This window comes from Salvelinus sp. IW2-2015, linkage group LG22, assembly GCF_002910315.2.
Source record: "Salvelinus sp. IW2-2015 linkage group LG22, ASM291031v2, whole genome shotgun sequence".
NCBI lineage: Eukaryota > Metazoa > Chordata > Actinopteri > Salmoniformes > Salmonidae > Salvelinus > Salvelinus sp. IW2-2015.
Window position 1 is genome coordinate 31,120,415 of NC_036862.1, and position 26,737 is coordinate 31,147,151.

At 40.9% G+C, this 26,737-nt stretch overlaps 1 protein-coding gene across 1 annotated transcript in view; it reads left to right on the forward strand.

Annotated features, from left to right (window-relative positions):
* Positions 1–6,804, forward strand: part of LOC111982717 (RNA-binding protein Musashi homolog 2) — a 76,826-nt gene extending 70,022 nt beyond the window's left edge. The window contains exon 7 of the mRNA XM_070433876.1: positions 1,999–6,804. Within this exon, the coding sequence (XP_070289977.1) occupies positions 1,999–2,043 (45 nt within the window). The 3' untranslated portion in view covers positions 2,044–6,804. The remainder of the gene's footprint in view (positions 1–1,998) is intronic.
* The last annotated feature ends 19,933 nt before the right edge of the window (positions 6,805–26,737 follow it).

Here is a 26,737-nt window from a genome sequence, read left to right on the forward strand (position 1 = left end):
ATATATTGTGCGGTGGGTTGGCCTTGGCTATTCAGGGAACAGACTCCAGTTTCTTGTGGTCCTGTATGGCTCAGTTGGTAGAGCATGGCACTTGCACTGCCGGGGTTGTGGGTTCAATTCCCGAGGCCACCCATAAGTAAAATGTATGCATGACTGTAAGTCACTTTGGATAAAAGTGTCTGCTAAATGGCATGTTATTATATATATTATTTGACGTATATATATACGTATTATATATATTATTTGACGTGCTACTATATGGACACTGGTCTGGAGCTTGAATTGAGAGTGAAGCGGAGCTGGATCTGTGCAGTTGTTCACCTTTGGGTCATTTCCTCCTCTGGAGACCACACCTCTACACCGCAGTTTATTGAGTAACTTTATGAAAACAAACCTCCAAACATAACTGTCTGACTGTTTATAAGCCATTTAGAAGCCACATCAGCGAACATGTGTGTGTATAAAGTGCATTTGTGAGCAGTTTGAGTACAGTATGAGAGTGGCAAGTGGAGTGTGAGTGTGCTTGCGTGTTTGTACTCTGAGAGTGTGTGTATGTCTCTACAGTGAGAATCTTTGCCTTAGGGCAGTGTTAGTCACTGCAGCTACCCAGCAGCAACAGTCCAGTATACCACTTCAAGTTTCATTCTTAAGCAGTCAGCTTTGTGTGGAGTTTGATCAACCCAGACAGAGACACCCCAGTCCAGCTCTCCTCTTGAGTCTTATTCATAAAACTCTCCATTGGACAGATGTGTCAGACTGGTGGGAGTGACTGCATGGTGGGAGTGACTGCATGGTGGGAGTGACTGCATGGTGTCACCGCTGATTTAGTGTAGCACCCTGTGTCTTATCGTGTGTTGCTGTGAAATGGAATGACGACGCAGATGTAGTTATCAGCTTCTCTAGTTTTCACTGTATGTATTTCTGTCTGAAATAGATCACCATGGGTCTGGGAGATGTACATTTTGTACAACAATTAGCATTTGTTGTTGAAATTCACTGCTAGTGTATAAACACTGAGCAAAAATATAAATACAACATGTAAAGTTGTGCAGAGGAGTATTTATGTATGTAATGAAGCCCTGTTGTCGGGAAAAACTAATTCTGATTGGCTGGGTCTGGCTCCCCAGTGGGTCAGCCTGGCTCCCAAATGGGTGGACCTATGCCCTCCCAGGCCCACCAATGGACCTTCCCAGTCATGTGAAATCCATAGATTAGGGCATAATGAAATTATTTCAATTGATTGATATCCTTATATGAACTGTAACTCAGGAGAATCTTTGAAATTGTTGCATGTTGCGTTTATATTTTTGTTCAGTATAAAAAGACAGGGCCAGACAGCACAGTGGAAGCCATCAGAGAAGGCAACAGAGTAAAGTGCAGTTTTCTGTAAACCTGCTTTAAAAAAACAAACCCCTCATCTAATTGGTAGCTGGGTGGTACTGCTTGTCTCTGTGCATGCTGTATGTACTGTAGATAACATGGGAGTGATGTCCTGTCCATGCCTGCTGCCCCTCTTCCATAAAACTCTGTGTCGTGTGGTAGCAGGGATACTACTGTACTCTATGTTGTGTCTGGGCTGGTGTCTCACTGCCGTGAACATCCTAGCCTGGAATCCTTTCTTGAAGTGAAGCAATAGTGAAACAGAATAATTTTGTTTGTATTCCAGGCTAGTGCCATCCATCTTTCTGGCAGTGAAAATGTTCCCATGGGATGTAGCACTTGTTCTGCTCTCTCTCCCCAGCAGGGGCTGGGTTTGAGATGATTCAGTTTGGACCATCTGCTGCTTCAACCAATTCAAACCTCTAAAATTGGTGCTACCATCAATCAAATGTTTCAGAATCAAGAGAAAATGTAAAACGAATAGATATAATGGCACAGAAGAAAATATTGGCATTTGAGGGAAAGGCTATCAGACATGACATACTGTATCAGTGTTACAGACAAGGGGGAGCTTTTGGTTTTAACTATTGGTTTGAATGTCTCTGTTTCCCATTCCAGCAGAGTATTTCAGGAGGCCCGGGGAAGACCGGGCGGAGTTTTTAACTGGCTATGTGAACAGGTGATGCCATCCAACGCCAAGCACTACAGCATCAACCCACAGGAGGAGAGTGGAGGTGGCACCACGTGAAGAAGAACTGAAGAAAATGTCAAAATCATCTCAGAAAAATAAACTACAATCTGCTGTACTATAATCCAAACCTGGCGTTCACATCCTTAATATCCAACTGTAACCTAGTACCTTTGTGTAGGATTTAGGTGTTTTTTTGTCCTTTAAATGTTCCTTATTTTAAATCTGTTTAGTTTATGTTCATTATTTTCTTTGTAGTCTTCAAATTAATAAGGGAAGATTAATTCTAATTTTAATTTACTCCAATATTTTTGATCCTCTCTGAAATTAGTAACTATTTATGTAAACTGGCTTATTTCATTTTTTTGTTTTTGATTGCTATGTTGCTATGTTTGTTTGCTTTTATGAAAAAATGCAGGTGTCAGTTTGCACATACAAGAAAACTGACATGAACTGATGAGGCCTGAAGAAAGGCGGTGTTAATTCAATTTAAAAAGAGTAACTAATAAATCTTAGTAGCTTTTTTTTGTTTATTTTAATGTTGTTAATTACCTATTTTGGGCAATAAGAGGACTACAATATTTTCACAGTCCTTTTTTACAAATGTTTTTGTTGTCAGGAAAAAATAACCTTTCCTTTTAATACTTTGTGAATTCAGATTTTAAGAAAAATATAACTGTAAATATTATTCAAGTCACTGCATATAATCGTTTCAGAGAGAACCATATTTTTGTGATGGTTCATCATAAAAGGCTGTAATGTGCAAGAGCGCAACTGTCAAAGACGAGGACATTTAATGCTCTTAAGTCGTATCATAATCCATTTGTAGCACAAAATGCCATGATAACCCCACTCGATCCTACAAGAACACTGTTGGCTTGCTCTGTAAATACTGTTGTCTTTCTGACTGTGCTAATGTCATACCAGCATACTGTTCTGTCTTCTACATAGTGAGCTCAAAAGTGCACAGCTTCTAAAAGATGACACAAGGTTAACACTGGACAATGCTACACAATGTCTCTCAAAGAGGACACCAGCCCAACTTCTTCTAGACTCTCGCAAGTGAAAGGCTACTGTATCTGTGACTGAAGTCAATACTATATAAAAAAAAGAACATGATACAAATCCAAAGCACACTTTTACTTTGTATTAGTTTGAAAATACCAGATGTTGAATACTAGTGTCCAGATACATTTCATACCAATCTGCAAGTGTTGTTTCATTTTGTTATGATTATCTTCAGTTTTAGTTTTTCTTATTAATGCTGTTTATTCATTTTGAACAGAGCGCCTGCTTTCAATGTGACAGGCAATATTTCAAGTCAGATATATTTTACATACATTTATTGGGATGTTTTCTTGAACTGATTAGGAAGGCAAAACATCGATCATTACCTCAGTCCTGTGAGTTTTATCTTAGACGAGATGACAAATTCATTTATTTTAAATTTAAACCGATTGAAATTATGAATGGATTATGAGAAAAGTTGTTGCACTGTGACAAAGAAGGAAAGTGACCATATTCTATTTGCACATTTTAAGTGTTGGATATTTAAAATGGTCTTGATCAGATGATATACGAAGGAATGTTTTTTAAGAATAACTTTTTATTCCCATTAGAGATTAGGCATCTTGACTGTTGCAATTGGAAAAAGTTGTTTTGCCCAAAGGGCATTTATTTAACAAAAAATAAATATGTATAATCCATAGATTGGAGCATTTCGGCCTAGCCAAGTAACTGTAGTCACCACGTTCATTTCCTGTAGGGACTGGTTTGTTGAGATTGAGAAATGTTCATTTCCTGTAGGGACTGNAGATTGAGAAATGTTCATTTCCTGTAGGGACTGGTTTGTTGAGATTGAGAAATGTTCATTTCCTGTAGGGACTGGTTTGTTGAGATTGAGAAATGGTTCCTCTGAAGCAGAATGCTGGATTATTTTAAAATATAATGGTGACTTGTTTAAGTAATAATCAAATTAAAATACGAATTCAAAAAAAGAGAAAAAAGTATGTTCCCTTGAATGATTTAAATTTTTAATCAGAAGGATTTGTATCAATATTTTTGTGGTTGTTAATGATTATATTAATAATAATTATTATACTAACAATATTAGAATGTACTGTACATCCATCCGATTCTTTCTCCATTCCCTGTCACCTTATACAGTAATCTTATGTTGATCATCAATGTATTTCAGTAATGTGTGAAAAAAAGAAAACTGCAATGACCTTGTAACAGAGTGCCGTCTTTGATGCCAGTGTAGTGGCTATACACTTATTTGTTGATCTCTCTATCTTCCTCTTTGTCTCCCACTCCTTCTCTGACTCCCTCTCCCTCTCCTAGTATTAGTGGTAGTTGTTATGTAGTTAAGATGTAGATGTAGCTATTAGGAGATGTAGGACCAGTAAGGATAGAGCTTTCTCTTCTTAATTACCATAGTTATATTTTTTAAAAAGCTGACATTCGTTTCAATACCATTTGTCTATTTTCAGTTTTACAGATCTCACATGGTTTCAACTAACCAAAGCAATCATTGAGGACATTTAAATCAGACATTTCTGTAAGACCGAATCGTAAACAAGGCATTGATCCCCACACTTGAATGTTTAAAAAGGGGTGTGCCATACTACCTTAAAAGCTAATGCTAGATATACAAACCAGTGTTGTTATTATTTCACAAGAGGGACAGACACAAGCTATGATTATGAATATAATGGATTTTATTACATTAATGGAGAAATCATATATTTTTTAGAAAGTTCTAACGGACTAATGATAATAATGGTAACAATAGCGGCTATTATAGATATGATTATTTTAAACTCGTTTTGATGTTTGTACTATTAAACAATATCCCAGTGGCCTCTGGCACTACTATTTTTGGATACAGTTGTATTTCATTTTAGGTGTCTACTTAATTAATTATTAATATTTATTAATTAATATTATATTTTGAGTTCATTATCAACATTTGAGAATTTAGTGAATTATTTTTGTACTCTTGAACCATTGGAACCAGCTTTTTACTTTAATCAAAGCCAGGGTATCATGAAACATTTACATTGTAGATTCATTCAAGTGCTTAGTCTTTATTTAAAGTCTTCACATTCAAAGATGGTAGCCTACTTGTTAGTATAGACATTTGCACTGTGCAATAACTTAATCTTTAAGACCCTCCTGCTAAAGGAAAACAAGACAGTGCAAAGCTATTGATGAGTTGTTATATGAAGGGCTTATTGAAATGATACCTATAGGACATGTTTAATTTTAAGCAAATCCTAGAACCACAGAGTTGAGGTAGGATAGGATGTATGCATCATTCTCATGAAGACTGAGCCAAAATGTGGCACATGTCGGAACCTGTTGGTAAAGGGGACATTATGGCAGCAGTATGTACCCACTGAGAGCAAGTGATGTTTGTACTATGTAAGGCTCTGTTATACATTGAAAGATGCCATTTCTGTTTTAAATGTCCCTCTACCAATATCACTATACCTGATTTACTATTTGATTAGAGTAAAAGTTGGCTGGCTATCCATTCAAAATATTTCATAGCATCTATATTAGTTGATTTTAAATAAAAAAAAGAAGAAAAAAAGTGATTTCATAGCTTGGATTTTAAGGTAGCATGGCTCTGTAGTTGCTGTACTTTTCTTTCACATGGACAGCAGTTTACAGCTGATGAATGTTACACATCTTGCTAGACTACTTAATCATTGGATAATTGTTGGTAAAAAAAAAAAATTAAAGAGAAAAAAATTTAAATAAAAAGACCTGGAAGGTGTTGGATGATATATTGGGAACGTACTGCCGTAACCATTTAGACTTGAATCTTGAGGCAAGTGCTAGGCAATGGCCAAACAATTATCCCATCACTGAATTAACAGACACAATGCACACATACCTACTGTAATAACAGGTATATAATGTATATACATGTTAGTTAAAGATATATTATTGCGCATGTCTATTTGTTGAGGCTGAACCCTCATTTCAGATGAAATTAACTCCTTGCTGTCTGAAATGTTTACGTAGGCAGCACTGTTTGTATTATGTTTGTGTCACGCTTAACATTATGTTTACCAATGATGCAACATGGCTGGACTGGAAAACATGAAATGAAGAAGCTGTAACGATACTTTAGGGTAAAGCATACAATACAATTATTTAAAATGGGAAATTGTCGGTTAGTGAGTACCATGGCATGGGCCACTGCTAGAGCAGAGAGAGAGAGAGTGTGTGTGTGTGTGTGTGTGTGTGTGTGGGTGTGTGTGTGTGTGGGTGGGTACAGGGGGTTTAGGGAAGCGGTACAGTCATTAAAAGTCCTGTGCATCTGTGTGGACATTCGTCTTACTGTACATTTGACCTGACCTTAGCAGAGTCTTTTCTTCTCTCATGCTCCCTCTTGGGTTCGACCTCTGATTGCCTTGCCCATTCCTAACACTTGCCCATGTTTTAATGTTAACAGACTTTTTACCGCGAGAGCTGACTGATAGGACTGAATTCTGAAAGCATCTTTCAGGTCTTCTTGTATGGCTTGCTCAAGCCCTGTTGTAAAATAAACTGAAGTGGATGGGGGTCTCTCACATCTCAGATGTGGAAAGTAATTTTATATTTGTATTTTCAAATAATGATAATAATAAAAAATGTTTGTGAAAGGTTTCCATCCTCTACTGTGGTCCAGAAATCGATGTGTTTGTCTGGAAAAAAAATAAAATAAACTGTTTTGAACCATTTCACTCATTGTTTTTATTTTAAATGGAATATTGTTTAAAGTTGAATTGGTGTGGGATTAAACCTTTTGAGTTATATTTGCAAAATAATGTATGCCAGAAGATGCAACAAAATTAAAATGCACAAAGCTGAATATAATGGCCTATAGTGTGTGTATTGTTATTCTGTGGAACACTTCCATTCCCATCCCCAAAAGTCAGAGATGTTCACGGAAGAAATTATACAATTATTCGTTTTTTGGATCACATGCCATTTGAATCATCATCACCATACAAAGGAAAATATGATTTACCATTACCAGATAATGATTATACTGTATGTTAAAATCTGAAACAAAATTAGCATTGACATGACATCAAGCAGAAGCACTGTCTTCAGAGGATATGAAAAAGGAGATACATAAATGATTCTAAGGCTGAAACCGATATAGAGTGGTTAAAGGTGTAAAATAACAGTGTACGTACAGTGCCTTGCAAAAGTATTCATCCCCTTGGCGTTTTTCCTATTATGTTGCATTCCAACCTGTAATTTAAATAGATTTTTATTTGGATTTCAAAATAGTCCGAATTGGTTTAGTGAAATGAAAAAAAAATACTTATTTAAAAAATAAAAACGTATTCACGTATTCACCCCCTATGAAGCTCCTAAATAAGATCTGGTGCAACCAATTACCTTCAGAAGTCACACAATTAGTTAAATAAAGTCCACCTGTGTGCAATCTAAGTGTCACATGATCTCAGTATATATACACCTGTTCCGAAAGGCCCCAGAGTCTGCAACACCACTAAGCAAGGGGCACCACCAAGCAAGCGGCACCATGAAGACCAAGGAGCTCTCCAAACAGGTCGGAGACAAAGTTGTGGAGAAGTACAGATCAGGGTTGGGTTATAAAAAAATATCAGAAACTTTGAACATCTCACGGAGCACCAGTAAATCCATTATTAAAAATGGAAAGAATATGGCACCACAACAAACCTGCCAAGAGAGGGCCACCCACCAAAACTCACGGACCAGGCAAGGAGGGCATTAATCAGAGAGGCAACAAAGAGACCAAAGATAATCCTGAAGGAGCTGCAAAGCTCCACAGCAGAGATTGGAGTATCTGTCCATAGAACCACTTTAAGCCGTACGCTCCACAGAGCTGGGCTTTACGGAAGAGTGGCCAGAAATAAAGCAATTTCTTAAAGAAAAAAAAGAAGCAAACACGTTTGGTGTTCGCCAAAAGGCATGTGGGAGACTCCCCAAACATATGGAAGAAGGTACTCTGGTCAGATAAGACTAAAATGTAGCTTTTTGGCCACCAAGGAAAACGCTATGTCTGGCGCAAATCCAACACCTCGCATCACCCCGGGAATACCATCCCCACAGTGAAGCATGGTGGTGGCAGCATCATGCTGTGGGGATGTTTTTCATCGGCAGGGACTGGGAAACTGGTCAGAATTGAAGGAATGATGTATGGCGCTAAATACAGGGAAATTCTTGAGGGAAACCTGTTTGTCTTCCAGAGATTTGAGACTGGGACGGAGATTCACCTTCCAGCAGGACAATGACCCTAATTATATTGCTAAAGCAACACTTGAGTGGTTTAAGGGGAGACATATAAATATCTTAGGGTCTGGCCTAGTCAAAGCCCAGACCTCAATCCAATTGAGCGTCTGTGGTATGACTTAAAGATTGCTGTACACCAGTTGAACCCATCCAACTTGAAGGAGCTGGAGCAGTTTTGCCTTGAAGAATGGGCAAAAATCCCAGTGGCTAGATGTGCCAAGCTTATAGAGACATACCCCAAGAGACTTGCAGCTGTAATTGCTGTTAAAGGTGGCTCTACAAAGTATTGACTTTGGGGGTGTGAATAGTTATGCACGCTCAAATTTTCAGTTTTATTTTGTGTTATTTCTTGTTTGTTTCACCCAAAAATATTTTGCATCTTCAAAGTGGTAGGCATGTTGTGTAAATCAAATGATACAAACCACCCAAAAATCTATTTTAATTGCAGGTTTTAAGGCAACAAAATAGGAAAAATGTCAAGGGGGGTGAATACTTTCGCAAGCCACTGTACACACCTGACTATATAGACTGTGGAGTTGATTTACGTGTATTGATACAAATCTTGAGGCACAATCAGGTAAGGAAGGAAGTCAGGCGACACTTCACAAATGGTTAAGTTTTATTTCAATATATGAGCTTGAGACTGCTGTTATGGATACAAACATGAAGAGGGGGGGATGGGCCACAGAAACAAATCAATAGATTCCTCCTCAAGTCCTCATTGGGACCTATCTGCGATTTGTTGGCCCCCTCATTTATCAAAACATTTCACATATCTGTTATTGTCATTTTCTCAGGGAAAACACAGTTGTCTGTTTGTGGTTAGAGCTCAGAATGTCTGTCACTGCCTTGTCCTATTGTCTGTCTGTCCCTGAACCACACAGTCCACCAATGTCCTACCACAAGACTCAAACTCACAACTTCAAAGGTGAGTTCGCAAAATGTCCTCACCCCCTAAATCTGAAGAGTGGGTGCAACACATACAGAATGGCTCTGAGTGATATCCATCACCCACAAGGAGTGTTTCTGTCCTTAATCAGGAACTGTTTTACCTGAACATTTTTAATGCAATGTGTGATGCCAGCAGAAATGTGTCATTTTTAATTTGAGCCGCTGTCCCATTTTCAAATGTGAAATTGCTTCAGAGGAGTTAAGGTGTGACAGCTATTATAAATGTCTGGAAATTCATCTTCCTCCCTCTCTTCATGGCTCACACTCACTCGGCCTTGTCTCTTGGCCAGGGGGAGCACTTCACACACAATCGCTCTCTCTCTTTCACACACACTCACACACACTCCACCATCACGCCACCTGTCCTCCCACGCTGAACTGCAGAACACTCACACAGACTCATGACTCACAGGGCAGGCTGGCTGCCAGGAGGGCAATATTCTGAGGTACAGGAGTTGGAGTTTCAGCCCTGCAGGAAGAAAGACCACTACATTGGTGGTCACTCAGGATGGCAGGGATAGTGGGCTTGTGGTTAACGACTTGATCATGCAGACAAATAAAAACTATATGGTATGATTAGAGTCTGTCCTATCATATTTGTCATTTCCAGCACTGTTCCAGCAACTATGGTGGATTTGTAACCAGGCCAGTCAAGTATGGCTCATTTCATCTTAGTAGTGTGGAAAGTATAGGTAATGTTCCTTTGAATATCTCCCCCCTACAAAATGACTTATTCTGTGTGCCAGAGTGAGGTTCACTGTAGACCTGGACCTTTGACCAATCTCTGACATGGGGCGTTAGCTGACGGAGGAGAGCCAATTAAAAGGTTTGAAAAATGACTACAGGTGTCGAGGGCAGTCTCCTGAGGACTCATTTGGCGAGCCTGGTGTACATTTAAGACTCAACTACTCCAGCTCTAGAGGTCTGCAGTTGTGTTTGTATGAAGGCTGAAATATTACCCCCTCCCCCTTGAACCTTTGTCCTTTATCTAAGGCTAAGCTGCCCCTATGATGAACAGATGGCCTGCTTTATTTGACACACCTTGGCTCTCATAATTGGTGAGTTCCAACATTGATATCCTCCTAAATACAGTACTTTAAAGGGATAGTTCACACAAATTACAAAATGACACACTGGTTTCCTAACCCTGTAAGCAGTCTATGGACAAGGTATAACAGCAATCCATGCTTTGGTTTAGTTTCTCTGGCACTGTTTCCAAATGCTAATGTGGCACAAATCCCATTCAAGTCATGTTACCGATATTAGCATTTTTCGCTCATGATGTTTAAATCAACTATGTGACTTTATTGAGCTTCACAATCAATTTGAGACTTTTGGATGATTTGGACATGATGTGTGAAAAATGCTAATATCGGTACCATGACTTGAATGGAATTTGTGCCACAAATGCCAAAATATTAGCATTTGGAAACAGCGTCAGAGAAATAAAACTAAGACATGGATTGCTGTCATACCTTGTCCATAGACTGCTTAAGGAAACTAAGGTCCTTTTGTAATTTGGGTGAACTCTCTCTTTAAGTATGTATTTGACCTAGCTTAAACCTTTGTCTCCGCTTCTTGGCAGGTCTACATTGGAAGGTGTTGCTCTTAAGTGACTGTGCCATAAAGTATTAGGGTTCGATTCAATCCGAAGTTTATTGCTGTAGCACACTAGAACTGTAAAGGTCATTTCAGATTGAGCCGACATATGCAGCGTTTACCATAAATACAGTCTCCGCGAACGTGGGAAAATTGCTTTTATATTTCGATCGTGCTATAGCGAGATTAAAGTTTGGCGATACGGATTGAATCAAGCCCTTAGAGAATAATCCCAACCTAAAACGTATGAGATCCTTAGAAATCATTTAATCAACCCCTTCTCGTAGTATAGCACCCCTCTGCTAAGCCTATCTCACTTGATAGGAGGTTTTCTGCGGCCAAGGCAGACCTTTCCCTGTGGCCACTCATGTTGCTCCTCACCAATTACATTTAATTTGTCACTGTAGCAACTTCACTGTCAGATGTCGCTCTGCACTGAGCAGCATTTAACTTTGAGCTGCAAGGCAGGCATCCCAATCATCTCTCCCGGGCTCGCACACTCCAATCAACTCCTCGTTAGCACCTGACACTACCTGGCATTAACAAAGCACACTAATTAGGCCCCAATCAGCCAGCGCCGGAGCACTCCAAACCACTGAGCATTTAACCATGAGTGGGTTGTATCATTTCAAATGACATAGCTTACACACTTTTCAATGATGAACCTACTATTGTACGGTACCCACAGCTCAGTCATGCTGGGACACAAGGTGGTGCATGAAACCACTTGTCCTTGTATTTCGGGGCCCAACTAAGCCATTTTACCTGCTGCTGACAAATCTGTGGTTATTGAAACAGTTTGAGCTAAATCAGTTAAGAACAAATCGTTTTTTTACAATGACAGCCTAAATGTAACCACTTTCAAATTCACAGACAGAGCTATGGATGCAGGGACTGACCATCCATGATAACAAAATGATAGTTTTAACCATATTTTGAGGCTATATAGTGTTTGTGTACAAACATTGGAGTAACAAGCTAAAATGTTGGGTTCTGATGGGTTATGATAGTTGAACTAAACTCATGAGGCATTAACTTGTTGTTCAGGAATCAATGGGTACATATCATTCATTTATAAGTCCAAACATGGATGTAACAACTGTAGACTGCCCCTTTAAAGATAGCATGTATAAATGGCTAATAATGAATTAAAACATCAAAGTAAAATCATGCAGTTAAATTATCCCACCTCAGGCATGCATTCCCCTTGGTGCCTATAGTAGGCCTACTCTACCATCCTGCATTATTGAAAGAAGGTAAAATCCTATGAGTTGGCTGCCTAGGGCACATTGATTTTACATTTATCAAAATCATATCTCCCCCGCTTTGTCGTAATGATAGATGTAGAGATGTACCGAGGGTCATTTCTTCAACTCCAACACTGAGACCCTTGACAAATAATACATTCCTTCAGAAAACAGGCCTACATCATGAGAACAGTTCGACTTTCAGGGAGGATGTGGACAAGGTCAATAACCCCTAAATGTAATGTTTAAGTAAACAGAGATGCAAGTGAAGGTGATGCTGGGAGGAGGATTTTTGCTCAGAGGTAATTTCTTAATATGTGTGGTTTCATTACACACCAAAAAGCAATCTCTCCCCTGTGACTGTGCCAAATTGACTATGTACAGCAAAATGCACTCATCTGCATAGCTGTCACAACGCTTCATAAGATCTGGCACCCAATAACTTTACAAATGCACAGAATTACCGGTGTCAATTTTAATGTGACATAGCAATTTACATCACACACAGTGGGGACAAGCGCACGTTTCGAGCGGTTGCATGGTTAATAGGTGGAACGCTATTTGCATTATAATTTGGGGAGTGTGAAGAGTAATCAAGCTGCATTTGACTCAATGGGAGAGTGGTGGCGCAGCGGTGGGCGACATATCACAGACTTGGGTGCCATGCCGACTGGGTTTGCATGTAAATTGGCCCAGGCAAAGCTTCCTACCCAGTGAGAGCTTTTAACCAAGATTCGTTTGCATATTCTGGAGGATGCCTTCATGCAAAACTTAGTCGGCATGGCTCCCAATTCTTCTAGACACTCATTACCAGCAATTAAATGGCAGGCTGATGTTTTTGGAATGCTCAATTCTCAATTACAGATATGTAAGATTTGCATGAAGGAGGACAGATATTTTAAGAAGCTGGTGATTAAGTATGAATTGTGTGTGACAACATTTACTCTAGAATCTACTCTGGATTGATTGGTTCTAACTGTGTACTTATAGTTATAGCTTGTACTCTGAGTGTACATACTCTGGAAATATAAGTTATATTGCTTTAATCCATTCCTTCAAGAGTATATACCTCTCAAAGAATTGGATCTTTGATGTCCAAAAAGGCACATCCAGCCTGTGCATGAAGAGGTTAGGTTCGAATGAAGAGTGACAGCTGTATCTGGCTGTAAACCCTGTAGGAACTGGGCTAATTACAGAATAAGCAATTAAAACCACCCCCCTGTGTATTTCATTTCATGGGCATAGACAAGCCTGAAAACAGGAAAGGAGCTTACAGTGCCTTCAGAAAGGGTTCATACCCTTTTACTTATTCCACATTCTGCTGTGTTACAGCCTGAATTCAAAATGGATTCAATAGATTTCTCTCACCCAATACCCCATAATGACAAAGTGAAAAAAGATTTTTTGACAGAAATAGCCTCATTAACATAAGTATTCACATAATACATGTTAGACTCACTTTTGGCAGCGCTTACAGCTGTGAGGCTTACTGGATAAGTCTCTAAGAGCTTTGCACACTTGGATTGTACAATATTTGCACATTATTATTTTTAACATTCTTCAAGCTCTGTCAAGTTGGGTGTTGATCATTGTCAGACCGCCATTTTCAAGTTTTGCCATAGATTTTCAAGCCGATTTTTTTGGGGTCAAAACTGTAACTAGACCACTCAGGAACATTCACTGTCTTCTTGGTAAGCAACTCCAGTGCATATTTGGCCTTGTGTTTTAGGTTATTTTCCTGCTGAAATGTGAAATTGTTTCCCAGTGTCTGTTGGAAAGCAGACTGAACCAGGTTTTCCTCTAGGATTTTGCCTGTGCTTAGCTCTATTCTGTTTCTTTTTATTCTAAAAAACGACCTAGTCCTTGCCGATGACAAGCATAACATGATGCAGCCACAACCATGCTTGAGTGAGGTGTTGTATTTGCCACAAACATAACTCTTTGTATTCAGGACATAAAGTTAATTTCTTTGCCATATTTTTTCCAGTTTTACTTTAGTGCCTTATTGCCAACAGGATGCATGTCTTTCGAATATTTTATTCTGTACAGGCTTCCTTCTTTTTACTCTGTTATTTATTTTAGTATTGTGAAGTAACTACAATGTTGTTGATCCATCCTCAGTTTTCTCCTGTCACAGCCAGTAAACTCTGTTTTAAAGTCACCATTGGCTTCCTTGTGAAATCCCTGAGCAGTTTCACGTTTTAATGTCACCTGCACAAGTACAGTGAAATGCCTTTCTTGCAAGCTCTAAACCCAACAATGCAATACAATAAAATGGTTTCCTTCCTCTCTGGCAACTGAGTTAGGAAGGACTGTATCTTTGTAGTGACTGTGTATATTGATACACCTTTCAATGTGTAATTCATAATTTCACCATGCTGAAAGGGATATTCAATATCTTATTTTTTATTTTGTTAACCAATCTACTAATAGGTGCCCTTCTTTGCGAGACATTGGAAAAGCTCCCTGGTCTTTGTTTGAATCTGTGTTTGAAATTCACTGCTCGACTGAGGGACCTTACAGATAATTATACGTGTGGGGTACAGAGATGAGGTAGTCATTCAAAAGTCATGTTTAACACTATTATTGCACACAGAGTCCATGCAACTTATGTGACTTGTTAAACACATTTTTACTTCTGAACTTATTTGGCTGGCCTAACAAAGGGTTTGAATACTTATTGACTCAAGATATTTCAGCTTTTCATTTTTGATTAATTTGTAAAAATTTCACATTGGCATTATAGGGTATTGTGTTTAGGCCAATTTAATCAATTTTAAATTCAGTCTAACACAATAAAACGTGGAAAAAGTCAAGGGGTGTGAATAATTTCTAAACGCACTGTACCTGACAGTATACAGATCAGTGTAGCGTAATGCTATTTTTATATTCAATTATATTGACTTGTTAAATCAGTCTCGTCCTCCTCAGGTAATGGTAATGAACGACTGATTGCCCTTGTCTACCAGGCATGGTGTTATCTGCCCGTTATTTATAACTGTTAGACATTTCATTCCACCTAAATCGATAAGAGCCTCACAACAGGCCCCATTGAGTAGCCTGACAAGGAGGCAGGGAGACGCATCAATCACTGGCCAGTGACAGGACAGGGATAGACTAAGAAATAGTGGGAGGTTTTCAACAAGCCTCTTCAAGTCCAAGGTCTTATAAACATGAACGTTTTAATATTACTGTATGTCGTATCAGCTTGGCAGACTCTAAGAGACTACAGGACCTGTTTGACACCCCTGCTTTAATGGTGGGGCAAACTCAAAACATTTTTGTTGTTGTTGCATGCCAGCAAAGCAACTACACAACACTTAACAATACATGAATTGCACTACAACGGTGACATACGGTGCCCACAAACTTTTAGGGCCTACATAAAGCTGTCCTAACAGCAGAGCTTTCTTTTCAGCACCATGAAGTGAATTCTTACCTACTCTACACCTGGCTATAAGCGGAGCCTTGTCTGGCAGCAAAACAGTTCATTCAGCCTCATTTTCTGCCTTTTTAAAAAACAAAGCTGATATGGCTGACTTGCTTAAACAAATTACGTTTCTACTGACAATTGAGATGTACAAACTATGGAATAAGGGTACGACTAGCGGATAAGAGGGAATCGGTCATTTCGATTAAGACATTAATGAGCGAGCTAAGACGGACCTAGTCAACATACCTATTTGTTCAGCACTTTTGAAATGTACAGCCACAGAATTCAGAACATAGGCCGTTCTTACAGTATTCTCCCTGTACACCAAGTCAGAACCGTAAAATAAATAAAGGGGGCATATAAGCAGACAATGAAATCTCTTACAATGTTCGATGATGACATTTCTTTAATATAGGCTACATGTGCACAACCAAGTTAGAACAATGGGCTAAGTTATGAGGGGTAAAGGGACCAAATTATTAGGGTGAGGCACATGGGCTACTAACAGCTTACTACACAACATACACTTAGTATTACTGTTTTAGCTACAGTATACATATCTCCCTGGCATACAGCAGCATACAAGACATTTTTGGACTCACCGTTATGCTGTGCTCACTTGAACAGGAAGGTGGCGTGGCAGTCCTTCTTGTGGACAAATTCTGTCATCAAACTTTGTCGTCAAAGTCTGGCATTCTCTGGATTTATGGTGCTTTCAAGACAACTGGGAACTCTGAGAAAAAAACTACGTAGAATCATGTCGTCAGTGATCTTCAGGTCGGAGCTCTAGAAAGAGGCCCGAGTTCCCGACTTAGATTTCCGAGTTGGATGACCGTTCAAAACATAATTACCCAGTCAGAGCTCGGGTTATTTTCAGAGTTCCCAGTTGTCTTGAACTCACTGACGTTTGAGATTTCCCAGTTTTGAGTTTCCAGTTGTTTTGAACGTGGCAGAAGTCATGCTGGAATGACAGCATGGCCAATGTATTCAACCTTTTCTGGTCCATGGTTTTGGACCACACACCCTCTCCATCGTATAGCAGGCAGGGAAGCAAATTGATTTGTGATACGTATTAATGCTGAAATAACATGCAAAACAGGCAACATACTTTTGTTTTTTGCTGTTGATTTTTTACCTGCTCTTAATGACGGGTCACCACTGCCCATAACCCTAAACCTGAACCTCAGCCCCAACTGTAGCCTTAACACTATCTAGCTTAATACCCACCGGTTAAACCCTAATCCTAGCCTCCACCACAAGTCTAACTCTAGCTTCATGTCCACATCCCAGTTCAACCCTAACCTCATCCACAACCCTAACCCTAGATTAATGTCCACATCCCAGTTCAATTTCTCCGCTCGGTAAAGTTGGAGGTGCGCAGAGACCTCCATCATGGGGAGCTTCCTTACCAAGGCGATACTGTTGATAGTGTCATACCGTTTGTCACTACCTTTTCCGCACCTTCAACGCAGTTTAATTCTATAGTCAAGAGACACTTCCAGCGCACACCGAATTTTTTGGAACCGTTATAATATTTTACATTTACACTACATGACCAAGAGTATGTGGACACCCGCTCGTCGAACATCTCATTCCAAAATCATGGGCATTAATATGAAGTTGGTCCCCTTTGCTGCTGTAACAGCCTCCACTCTTCTGGGAAGGCTTTCCACTAGATGTTGGAACATTGCTTCAGACTTGCTTCCATTCAGCCACAAGACCATTAGTGAGGTTGAGCACTGATGATGGATTAGGCCTGCTGAAACAGGAAAAGGCCTTCCCCAAACGGTAGCCACAAAGTTGGAAGCACAGAATCATCTAGAATGTCATTGTATGCTGTAGCGTTAACATTTCCCTTCACTGGAACTAAGGGGCCTAGCCCAAACCATGAAAAACAGACCCAGACCATTACTCATCCTCCACCAAACATTACAGTTGGGACTATACATTCCGGCAGGTAGCGTTCTCCTGGCGGTCACCAAACCCACATTCATCCGACGGGCTGCCAGATGGTGAAGCGTGATTCATCACATCATTCATCACGTTTCCACTGCTCCAGAGTCCAATGGCATTGCCCATGGTGATCTTAGGCCTGTGTATGGCTGCTCGACCATGGAAACCCATTTCATTAAGCTCCTAATGAACAGTTATTGTGCTGATGTTGCTTCCAGAGACAGTTTGGAACTCGGTAGTGAGTGTTGCAACCAAGGACAGACAATTTTTATGCGCTACCTGCTTCAGCCTTGGCAGTCCTGTTCTGTGAGCTTGTGTGACCTACCACTTCGCGGCTGAGCTGTTGTTGCTCCTAGACGTTTCCACTTCACAGTAACAGCACTTATAGTTGATCGGAGCAGCTCTAGCAGGGCTGGAATTTGATGAACTGACTTGTTGGAAAGATGGCATTCTATGACGGTGCCACGTTGAAAGTAACTGAGCTCTTCAGTGAGGCCATTCTACTGCCAATGTTTGTCTCTGGAGATTGCATGGCATGCTCGATTGCATGCTCGATTTTATACACCAGTCAGCAACGGGTTTGGCTGAAATAGCCAAATCCACTAATGAAGGGGTGTCCACATACACTATATATAAAAAAAAGTATCTCAGCGTTCAGAAGGTATAAAAATCTTAAAGATTACTTAGTGAATACCTCTCTGGATAGTGGAAAACGACAGCTCAATCCCCACTTCAGGTCTATCAAGTACACTATAAACAAACATACAGAATTGGAGGCCCAACCTGGTTTATGTGATGGAATGTCAAAAAGGTAACAAACTGTACGTTGGGGAAACTAAAAACAAACTTCTCAAACGGTCACAGCAACACATCAATTACACAGGAAATCTAACAAGATGACAGAATTATATGTGCACTTCCGTACACATGGAAAAGAGTGCCTATCAATTGGTAGACCTCTAGTCTAGGGTGGGGTGGTCCAAGGCTCAGAGATTGGCGGTGCATAAAAAGGTTGGAAACTCTTGCTCCCACCGGTCTTAATGAGATAGGATGAAGTTCATCTTTGGACTTTAGTCTAACCAGAACTCTTAACATTCATCACCCAGTACAGTATCCTATCTAAGTTTTTTTTCTTTAATTATTTATAAATACTTTTCTTGGATCTTTAGTGTGTGTTCCTTTTATTTGTATGATCCTTTAAATATAAGGGAGGCTTCTATAGCACTTCCTCCCCTCCCCATGATGCACTTCATTTGCCAATATTAGAATTTAGACTTTTATTCTACTTCTAGTTTGTACTCTTTTTTGCATGATATTTTAAGCTCTTTGAATGTGTTTTCTTTTCAAATATTACGTTTTTTTGTTAGTATTTACTACCCTTCCCTTAATGTACTTAATTTGTTCATATGAGCACTCATAACTTTATGAATTACAATACTTATTTATTATATATTTCTTTAAGTGTCTAGATATTTAGTTTTCAATTCTATTGTAGTCTCTTCTCCCAACAAAAAGGCCTTATATTTGGGTTTATTTTCACAGCTCCTGATCATGTAAGAGTGTCCATAATTGAATCTTTGAATGAAGAGATTGAGATAAAACTGTCCAGTTTGAGTATTTGTTGCAGCTCGTTCCAGTCGCTAGTCCCCTCAGTCCCCTAACCCTAGCCTCAATCACAACCCTAACCCTGAACTCAACCACGACCCTAACCCTAGCCTCATGTCCACATCCCAGTTCAACCCTAGCCTCATGTCCACATCCCAGTTCAACCCTAACCCTAGCTTCATGTCCACATCCCAGTTCAACCTTAACCCTAGCTTCATGTCCACATCCCAGTGCAATCTTAACCCTAGCCTCATGTCCACATCCCAGTTCAACCCTCAGCCTCATGTCCACATCCCAGTTCAACCCTAACCCTAGCCTCATGTCCACATCCCAGTTCAATCTTAACCCTAGCTTCATGTACATCCCGTTCAACCCTAAACCTAGCTTCATGTCCACATCCCAGTTCAATCTTAACCCTAGCCTCATGTCCACATCCCAGTTCAACCCTAACCCTAGCCTCATGTCCACATCCCAGTTCAACCCTAACCCTAGCTTCATGTCCACATCCCAGTTCAATCTTAACCCTAGCCTCATGTCCACATCCCAGTTCAACCCTAACCCTAGCTTCATGTCCACATCCCAGTTCAATCTTAACGCTAGCCTCATGTCCACATCCCAGTTCAATCTTAACGCTAGCCTCATGTCCACATCCCAGTTCAACCCTAACCTAGCCTCATGTCCACATCCCAGTTCAATCTTAACCCTAGCCTCATGTCCACATCCCAGTTCAACCCTAACCCTAGTCTCATGTCCACATCCCAGTTCAATCTTAACGCTAGCCTCATGTCCACATCCCAGTTCAACCCTAACCCTAGCCTCATGTCCACATCCCAGTTCAACCATAACCGTAGCTACATGTCCACATCCAGGTTAGGGTATGGGTTGAACCAGGATTTGAATATAAAGCTAGGGTTAAGGTTAGGGTAGAGGGTTATGGTTGAACCAGGATGTGGACATCCTAGCCCCATGGAGTAGGGGGCTACAGTTGGTCAGCTACCTTCCTGGCACAGAAGCCACATACAACATGCCATGTGTTTAACCCCATTTTAAGAGCAGTGAGTTCGACATTTGGTATTCCACTCGTATAGAACAGGTTGTGAGGTGTCACTGTTAAACACTTTTCTGACTAATTCAGTGTTGCCTCCTGAATAGCCTAAATCATTCTGAAATACTCTCACTGCTGCATCTAGCGCTCTCGCTCGCTCTCCCTCAACCTCTCCCCTACTCTCTCTCCCTCTCAACCTCTCCCCTACTCTCTCTCTCTCAACCCCTCCCCTACTCTCTCTCTCTCAACCCCTCCCCTACTCACTCACTCTTTCTCGCTCGCGCTCTCTCTCTTGCTCGCGCTCTCTCTCTCAGGCTATTAATCATTGTGGCATTTGATGATAAAACAATGACAAAATGCAGACGTGCCTTGTTCTCACAGCATGAAGCTGTTACTTTTCCTTCTGGTGATTTGTTCCATTTCATAAGTGCTCCTACTGGAAAATGTGAAACATAATATAATGTATGACAGGAACAAGAACATACTTCTCTACTCACTATGGATTTTTTCATAGGATAATCACATAAATCTAAGATGGATATCATTGTTAAAATGAAGAACAACTTTGGGGCTCTATCGTTCCTGCTATGCAGACACCACAAAAACACAACCTAAAAAGCTATAAATAAAGTACTGTATAACGTTTTTCAAGTGATTCCGGCACCAAATCAAATTTATTTATATAGCCCTTCTTACAAGTGCTGTACAGAAACCCAGCCTAAAACCCCAAACAGCAAGCAATGCAGATGTAGAAGCACGGTGGCTAGAATCATTCTCTCTTCCCTCCGAGGCATCACTCCCTATGAAAGGGCTACAAACAGATGAGTTAATTGGACTGACCTGGTAGTTAAATGGGTAAAGAAAAGTTTAAGTGTATTTTTTTTACTTGTAATCATTTTTTGTTTCTGGCAGCAACACAGACTTGGCCTCGACAGGTTAACCGAGTTCCTTGATGATTCCTACATGTAGAGATAAATAGACGAGTTGTGTTTATGGCCTCACTGTGTGACAAGAGGTTTCACATTTAGACAGACATGCATTAATTCTGTTTACACACAGTGCGCCTGCAGCTTGGCATTCTGTTCAGATTTGGTCGTTTGTGGAAAGACAATTAAAAGCCAAACTAATAAGAGGGCAAACTGGTCACCAGCCTCTCACTCACAGAGAATGCAGACAGACAACAAACTGAGGGGAAGAGGCTGAATAAACCCGTTGGTTATTTATCACATCTCTTGTACATCCACACCCAGTGAATCAATGCTTTTAGGATGTTGTTTTATGATACAGAGGTAGCTTCATGGGGAAATGCACTAACCTATCCTCCCCCATGCAGCTCTAAACTTGCTTTCATCCACGCCTGTTGCCTCCCTCCTGTTGTGTTGTTTTCATTTGCATCACCGTCGTTAACCTTATTGACGTCTTTGTCGTCCCGCACTAATGACATCATAAATGGCACCTCATGATAAGATGGGCTCAAAAGATTTTGCTTCAGGTATCAAAACAAATTAACCTTCAGATATTTATTAGATCCCACGGGCGCCTCCACCCACTGCAATGCTTCCCACTCCTCACCAGCCCTTGTTCTCCCTTCATATGACCAAATGTAATCTTTCGCATTTCATTTACAAATGCATTATTATTTATACAGGGCAGATTAGGGTGTAGGTGATGGAGGCTCAGATTGGATATTTTGTCAGAGGCCTGGGTAGGTAGAGGGCCGGCGCTCAGGTGATTATACTGGAGATGAATGGGACAGGGCAGGGGCCCGGATGCTGCTGCTGGGAAGGCTTTATTATTAAATATGGAGGCTGATGATCAGATCCAGGCCCTGAGGCTATTGACCGCTTCTGGGAAAGATCAAGGTAAGGAGGGCAGGAAGCAGGCAGTCTGACAGATGGATTCATTGTGTACATGTCTGATCAAACGTGACATCAAGGCAGGCAGATTCATTTGAGTACACAGCATCCCCCAGCATTAAAGTTTGTTCAGTGTCCACTTTGCATTATAATGGAAGATGTAGGCCAATACAAAGGCAAGGGAGGGATGATGACACTCGTATGCATGGTCATATCTGTAGATCCCCAATCGGAGGAGAGGAGTGACAGCTCAGCTTACAGATCCATAGCTGTATCCAGTGGCGTTAACTCGATTTCCTCTGGTGGTTAATCTCTTATCAATTCATCAATGGGAGCAAGTGAGAAAATCAATTACTCTTTCATTCAGGGACGGACAGAGGGAATCTTGGCAGAGAGGTGCCTTCCATGTTTGACATGTGCAAACTGCACTGTTGACCAATATGAATGAAGGACAATCCTATGCATATTTTACTGTTAGAACCACACCTCCGTCAATATGCTAACACATCTACTGAGATGCATTACATATTGAACAAATTGCAAACAGTTTTTTTGTTCAACTAAAATTCCATAAAGGATGTAAGTACAGCTCCAATGTATTAAATATGTCTACACATCCTTCCATCAACCGACCCAGAGAGATGGGCGCAATGGACTTGTATTTGACTCCTGTCTGTAAACAAGAACTCCTGTATGAATCTGATTGCGCTCCAAACACACCCTTCAACAGGCATCAAGCCAGGGGGTCTGACATCCTGACGGGTGTAAAACACTTTCATATATTGAACAAAAATATACACCAAACATGCAACAATTAACGATTTTACTGAGTTACAGTTCATATAAGGAAATAAGTCAATTGAAATAAATAAATAAAGTCCTAATCTATGGATTTCACATGATTGGGAATACAGATATGTATTGGTTGGTCACAGATACCTTAAAAAAAGTAGGGGTATGGATCAGAAAACCAGTCAGTATCTGGTGACCACAATTTGCCTCATGCAAAACCACACATCTCCTTCGCATAGAGTTGATCAGGCTGTTGATTGTGGCCTGTGGAATGTTGTCCCACTCCTCTTCAATAGCTGTGCAAAGTTGCTGGATATTGGCGGGAACTGGAACACTGTTGTACACGCCGATCCAGAGCATCCCAAACATGCTCAATGGTTGACATGTCTGGTGAGAAAGCGAGAGAGACGAGTGTTGTAGAACCTCTGTTTTAAACCCGACCTTGTTAAATGACAGCATTAAATATGGATCTGTCTGGAAGATACTCAATAAATCAAATAACATTTTATTTGTCACATGCGCCGAACACGACAGGTGTAGTAGACCTTAGTGAAATGTTTACTAACCAACAATGCAGTTAAAATATATGTACATGTAGGTAGAGTTATTAAAGTGACTATGCATAGATAGTAACAGAGAGTAGCAGCAGTGTAAAAGAGGTCCTATTTTTCCTGTACTCCACAATCATCTCTTTTGTCTTGATCACGTTGAGGGAGAGGTTGTTGTCTTGGCACCACACGACCAGGTCTCTGACCTCCTCCCTATAGGCTGCCTTATCGCTGTCGGTGATCTGGCCTACCACTGTGTCATCAGCAAACGTAATGATGGTGTTCGATTCATGCCTGGCCGTGTAGTTATGAGTGAACAGGGAGTACAGGAGGGGACTGAGCACGCACCCCTGAGTGGCCCTGTGTTGAGGATCAGCGTGGCGGATGTGTTGTTACCTACTCTTACCACCTGGGGGGCGGCCCATCAGGAAGTCCAGGATCCAGTTGCAGAGGGAGGTGTTTCGTCCCAGGGTCCTTAGCTTATTGATGAGCTTTCAAGGCACTATGGTGTTGAATGCTGAGCTGTAGTCAATGAATAGCATTCTCACATAGGTGTTCCTTTTGTCCAGGTGGGAAAGGGCAGTGTGGAGTGCAATAGAGATTGCATCATCTGTAGATCTGTTTGGGCAGTATGCAAATTGGAGTGGGTCTAGGGTTTCTGAGATAATGTGGTTGATGTGAGCCATGACCAGCCTTTCAAAGCATTTCATGGCTACAGACGTGAGTGCTACGGGTCAGTAGTCATTTAGGCAGTTTTTTTTTTTTTTTACCTTTATTTAACTAGGCAAGTCAGTTAAGAACAAATTCTTATTTACAATGACGGCCTAGGAACAGTGGGTTAACTGCCTTGTTCAGGGGCAGAACAACAGATTTTAACCTTGTCAGCTCGAGGACTCGATCTTGCAATCTTTTGGTTACTAGTCCAACACTCTAACCACCCGACTTTCTTCAGAAAGACTAGTTTTAACTTAGTGTTATTGGGCACAGGTACTATAGTGGTCTGCTTGAAACATGTTGGTATTACAGACTCAGACAGGGAGAGGTTGAAAATGCCAGTGAAGACACTTGCCAGTTGGTCAAAGGAGTACACGTCCTGGTAATCTGTCTGGCCCTGCGGCCTTGTGAATGTTGACCTGTTTTAAAGGTCTTACTCACATTGGCTGCGGAGAGAGTGATCACACAGTCATCCGGGAACAGCTGATGCTCCTTAAGCTGTGATTCAGCCGTATAGTCAGTACACAGCTCCTGGGATCCAATGTCAACCAGTGGTGTAAAGTACTTAAGTAGTACTTTAAAGTAATTTTACTTAAGTCGTTATTTTGGGTATCTGTACTTTAGTTTAATATTAACTTTTACTTCGCTACATTCCTTAAGAAAATATTGTACTTTTTACTCCATACATTTTCCTTGACAACCAAAAGTACTCGTTATAATTTGAATGCTTTGCATGACAGGAAAATAGTCAAATTCACGTACTTATCAAGACAACATCCCTGGTCAACCCTACTGCCTCTGATCTGGCCGCCTCACTAAATACACCTGCTTTGCTTGTAAATTATGTCTGAATGATGGAGTGTGCCCCTGGCTATCCGTAAATAAATAAAAAACAAGAAAATGGTGCCATCTGGTTTGCTTAAAATAAGGAATTTGAAATGATTTATACTTTTACTTTTGATACTTAAGTATATTTTAAACCAAATACTTTTAATCAAATCAAATGTATTTATATAGCCCTTCTTACATCAGCTGATATCTCAAAGTGCTGTACAGAAACTCGGCCTAAAACCTCAAACAGCAAGCAATGCAGGTGTAGAAGCACGGTGGCTAGGAAAAACTCCCTAGAAAGGCCCAAACCTAGGAAGAAACCTAGAAGAACCAGGCTATGAGGGGTGGCCAGTCTTCTTCTGGCTGTGCCGGGTGGAGATTATAACAGAACATGGCCAAGATGTTCAAATGTTCATAAATGACCAGCATGGTCAAGTAATAATAATCACAGTAGTTGTCGAGGGTGCAGCAAGTCAGCACCTGAGGAGTAAATGTCAGTTGGCTTTTCATAGCCGATCACTAAGAGTATCTCTACCGCTCCTGCGGTCTCTAGAGAGTTGAAAACAGCAGGTCTGGGACAGGTAGCACGTCCGGTGAACAGGTCAGGGTTCCATAGCCGCAGGCAGAACAGTTGACACTGGAGCAGCAGCACGGCCAGGTGGACTGGGGACAGCAAGGAGTCATCATGCCAGGTAGTCCTGAGGCATGGTCCTAGGGCTCAGGTCCTCCGAGAGAGAAGAAGAAGGAGAGAATTAGAGAGAGCATACTTAAATTCACACAGGACACGGGATAAGCCAGGAGAAGTATTCCAGATATAACAAACTGACCCTAGCCCCCCGACACATAAACTACTGCAGCATAAATACTGGAGGCTGAGACAGGAGGGGTCAGGAGACACTGTGGCCCCATCCGATGATACCCCGGACAGGGCCAAACAGGAAGGATATAACCCACCCACTTTGCCAAAGCACAGCCCCACACCACTAGAGGGATATCTTCAACCACCAACTTACCATCCTGAGACAAGGCCGAGTATAGCCCACAAAGATCTCCGCCACGGCACAACCCAAGGGGGGGCGCCAACCCAGACAGGAAGATCACGTCAGTGACTCACACTGGGAGTGACGCACCCCTCCTAGGKACGGCATGAAAGAGCACCAGTAAGCCAGTGACTCAGCCCCTGTAATAGGGTTAGAGGCAGAGAATCCCACTGGAGAGAGGGGAACCGGCCAGGCAGAGACAGCAAGGGCGGTTCGTTGCTCCAGAGCCTTTCCGTTCACCTTCACACTCCTGGGCCAGRCTACACTCAATCATATGAACCACTGAAGAGATGAGTCTTCAGTAAAGACTTTTGGACTTTTACTCTCAAGTAGAATTTTACTGGGTGACTTTTACTTTTGTAATTTTCTATTAAGATATATTTTCTTTTACTCAAGTATGACAGTTGGATACTTTTTCCACCACTGGTGTCAACCAGTGCATGAATTATGACAGAGGGGTGGAGGGTGGAGATTTGAGTGCAAGCAGGACTCGCTGAGACAAAAGACTGAACGAGATGCGGGCTACAGCCTTACATAGTGTAGGTGGAGAGACCAGGCCAGAGGCGGGGGCCACCTAACACAGCTGACAGCCCTGAGGGGAGCCTTTGATATGGCTAATTCACAGCTTCTTTCCATTGTTCTGACTACAAAAGGGAAGTATGCAACACTGTATGCTGTGTCACTTGTGAATGTAACTGTGTGAGTATTATAACTACTCGACTGTGAAAACTAGTGTAATTATTTAATAACCTCCCAACTTTGCTTTTTTTTAG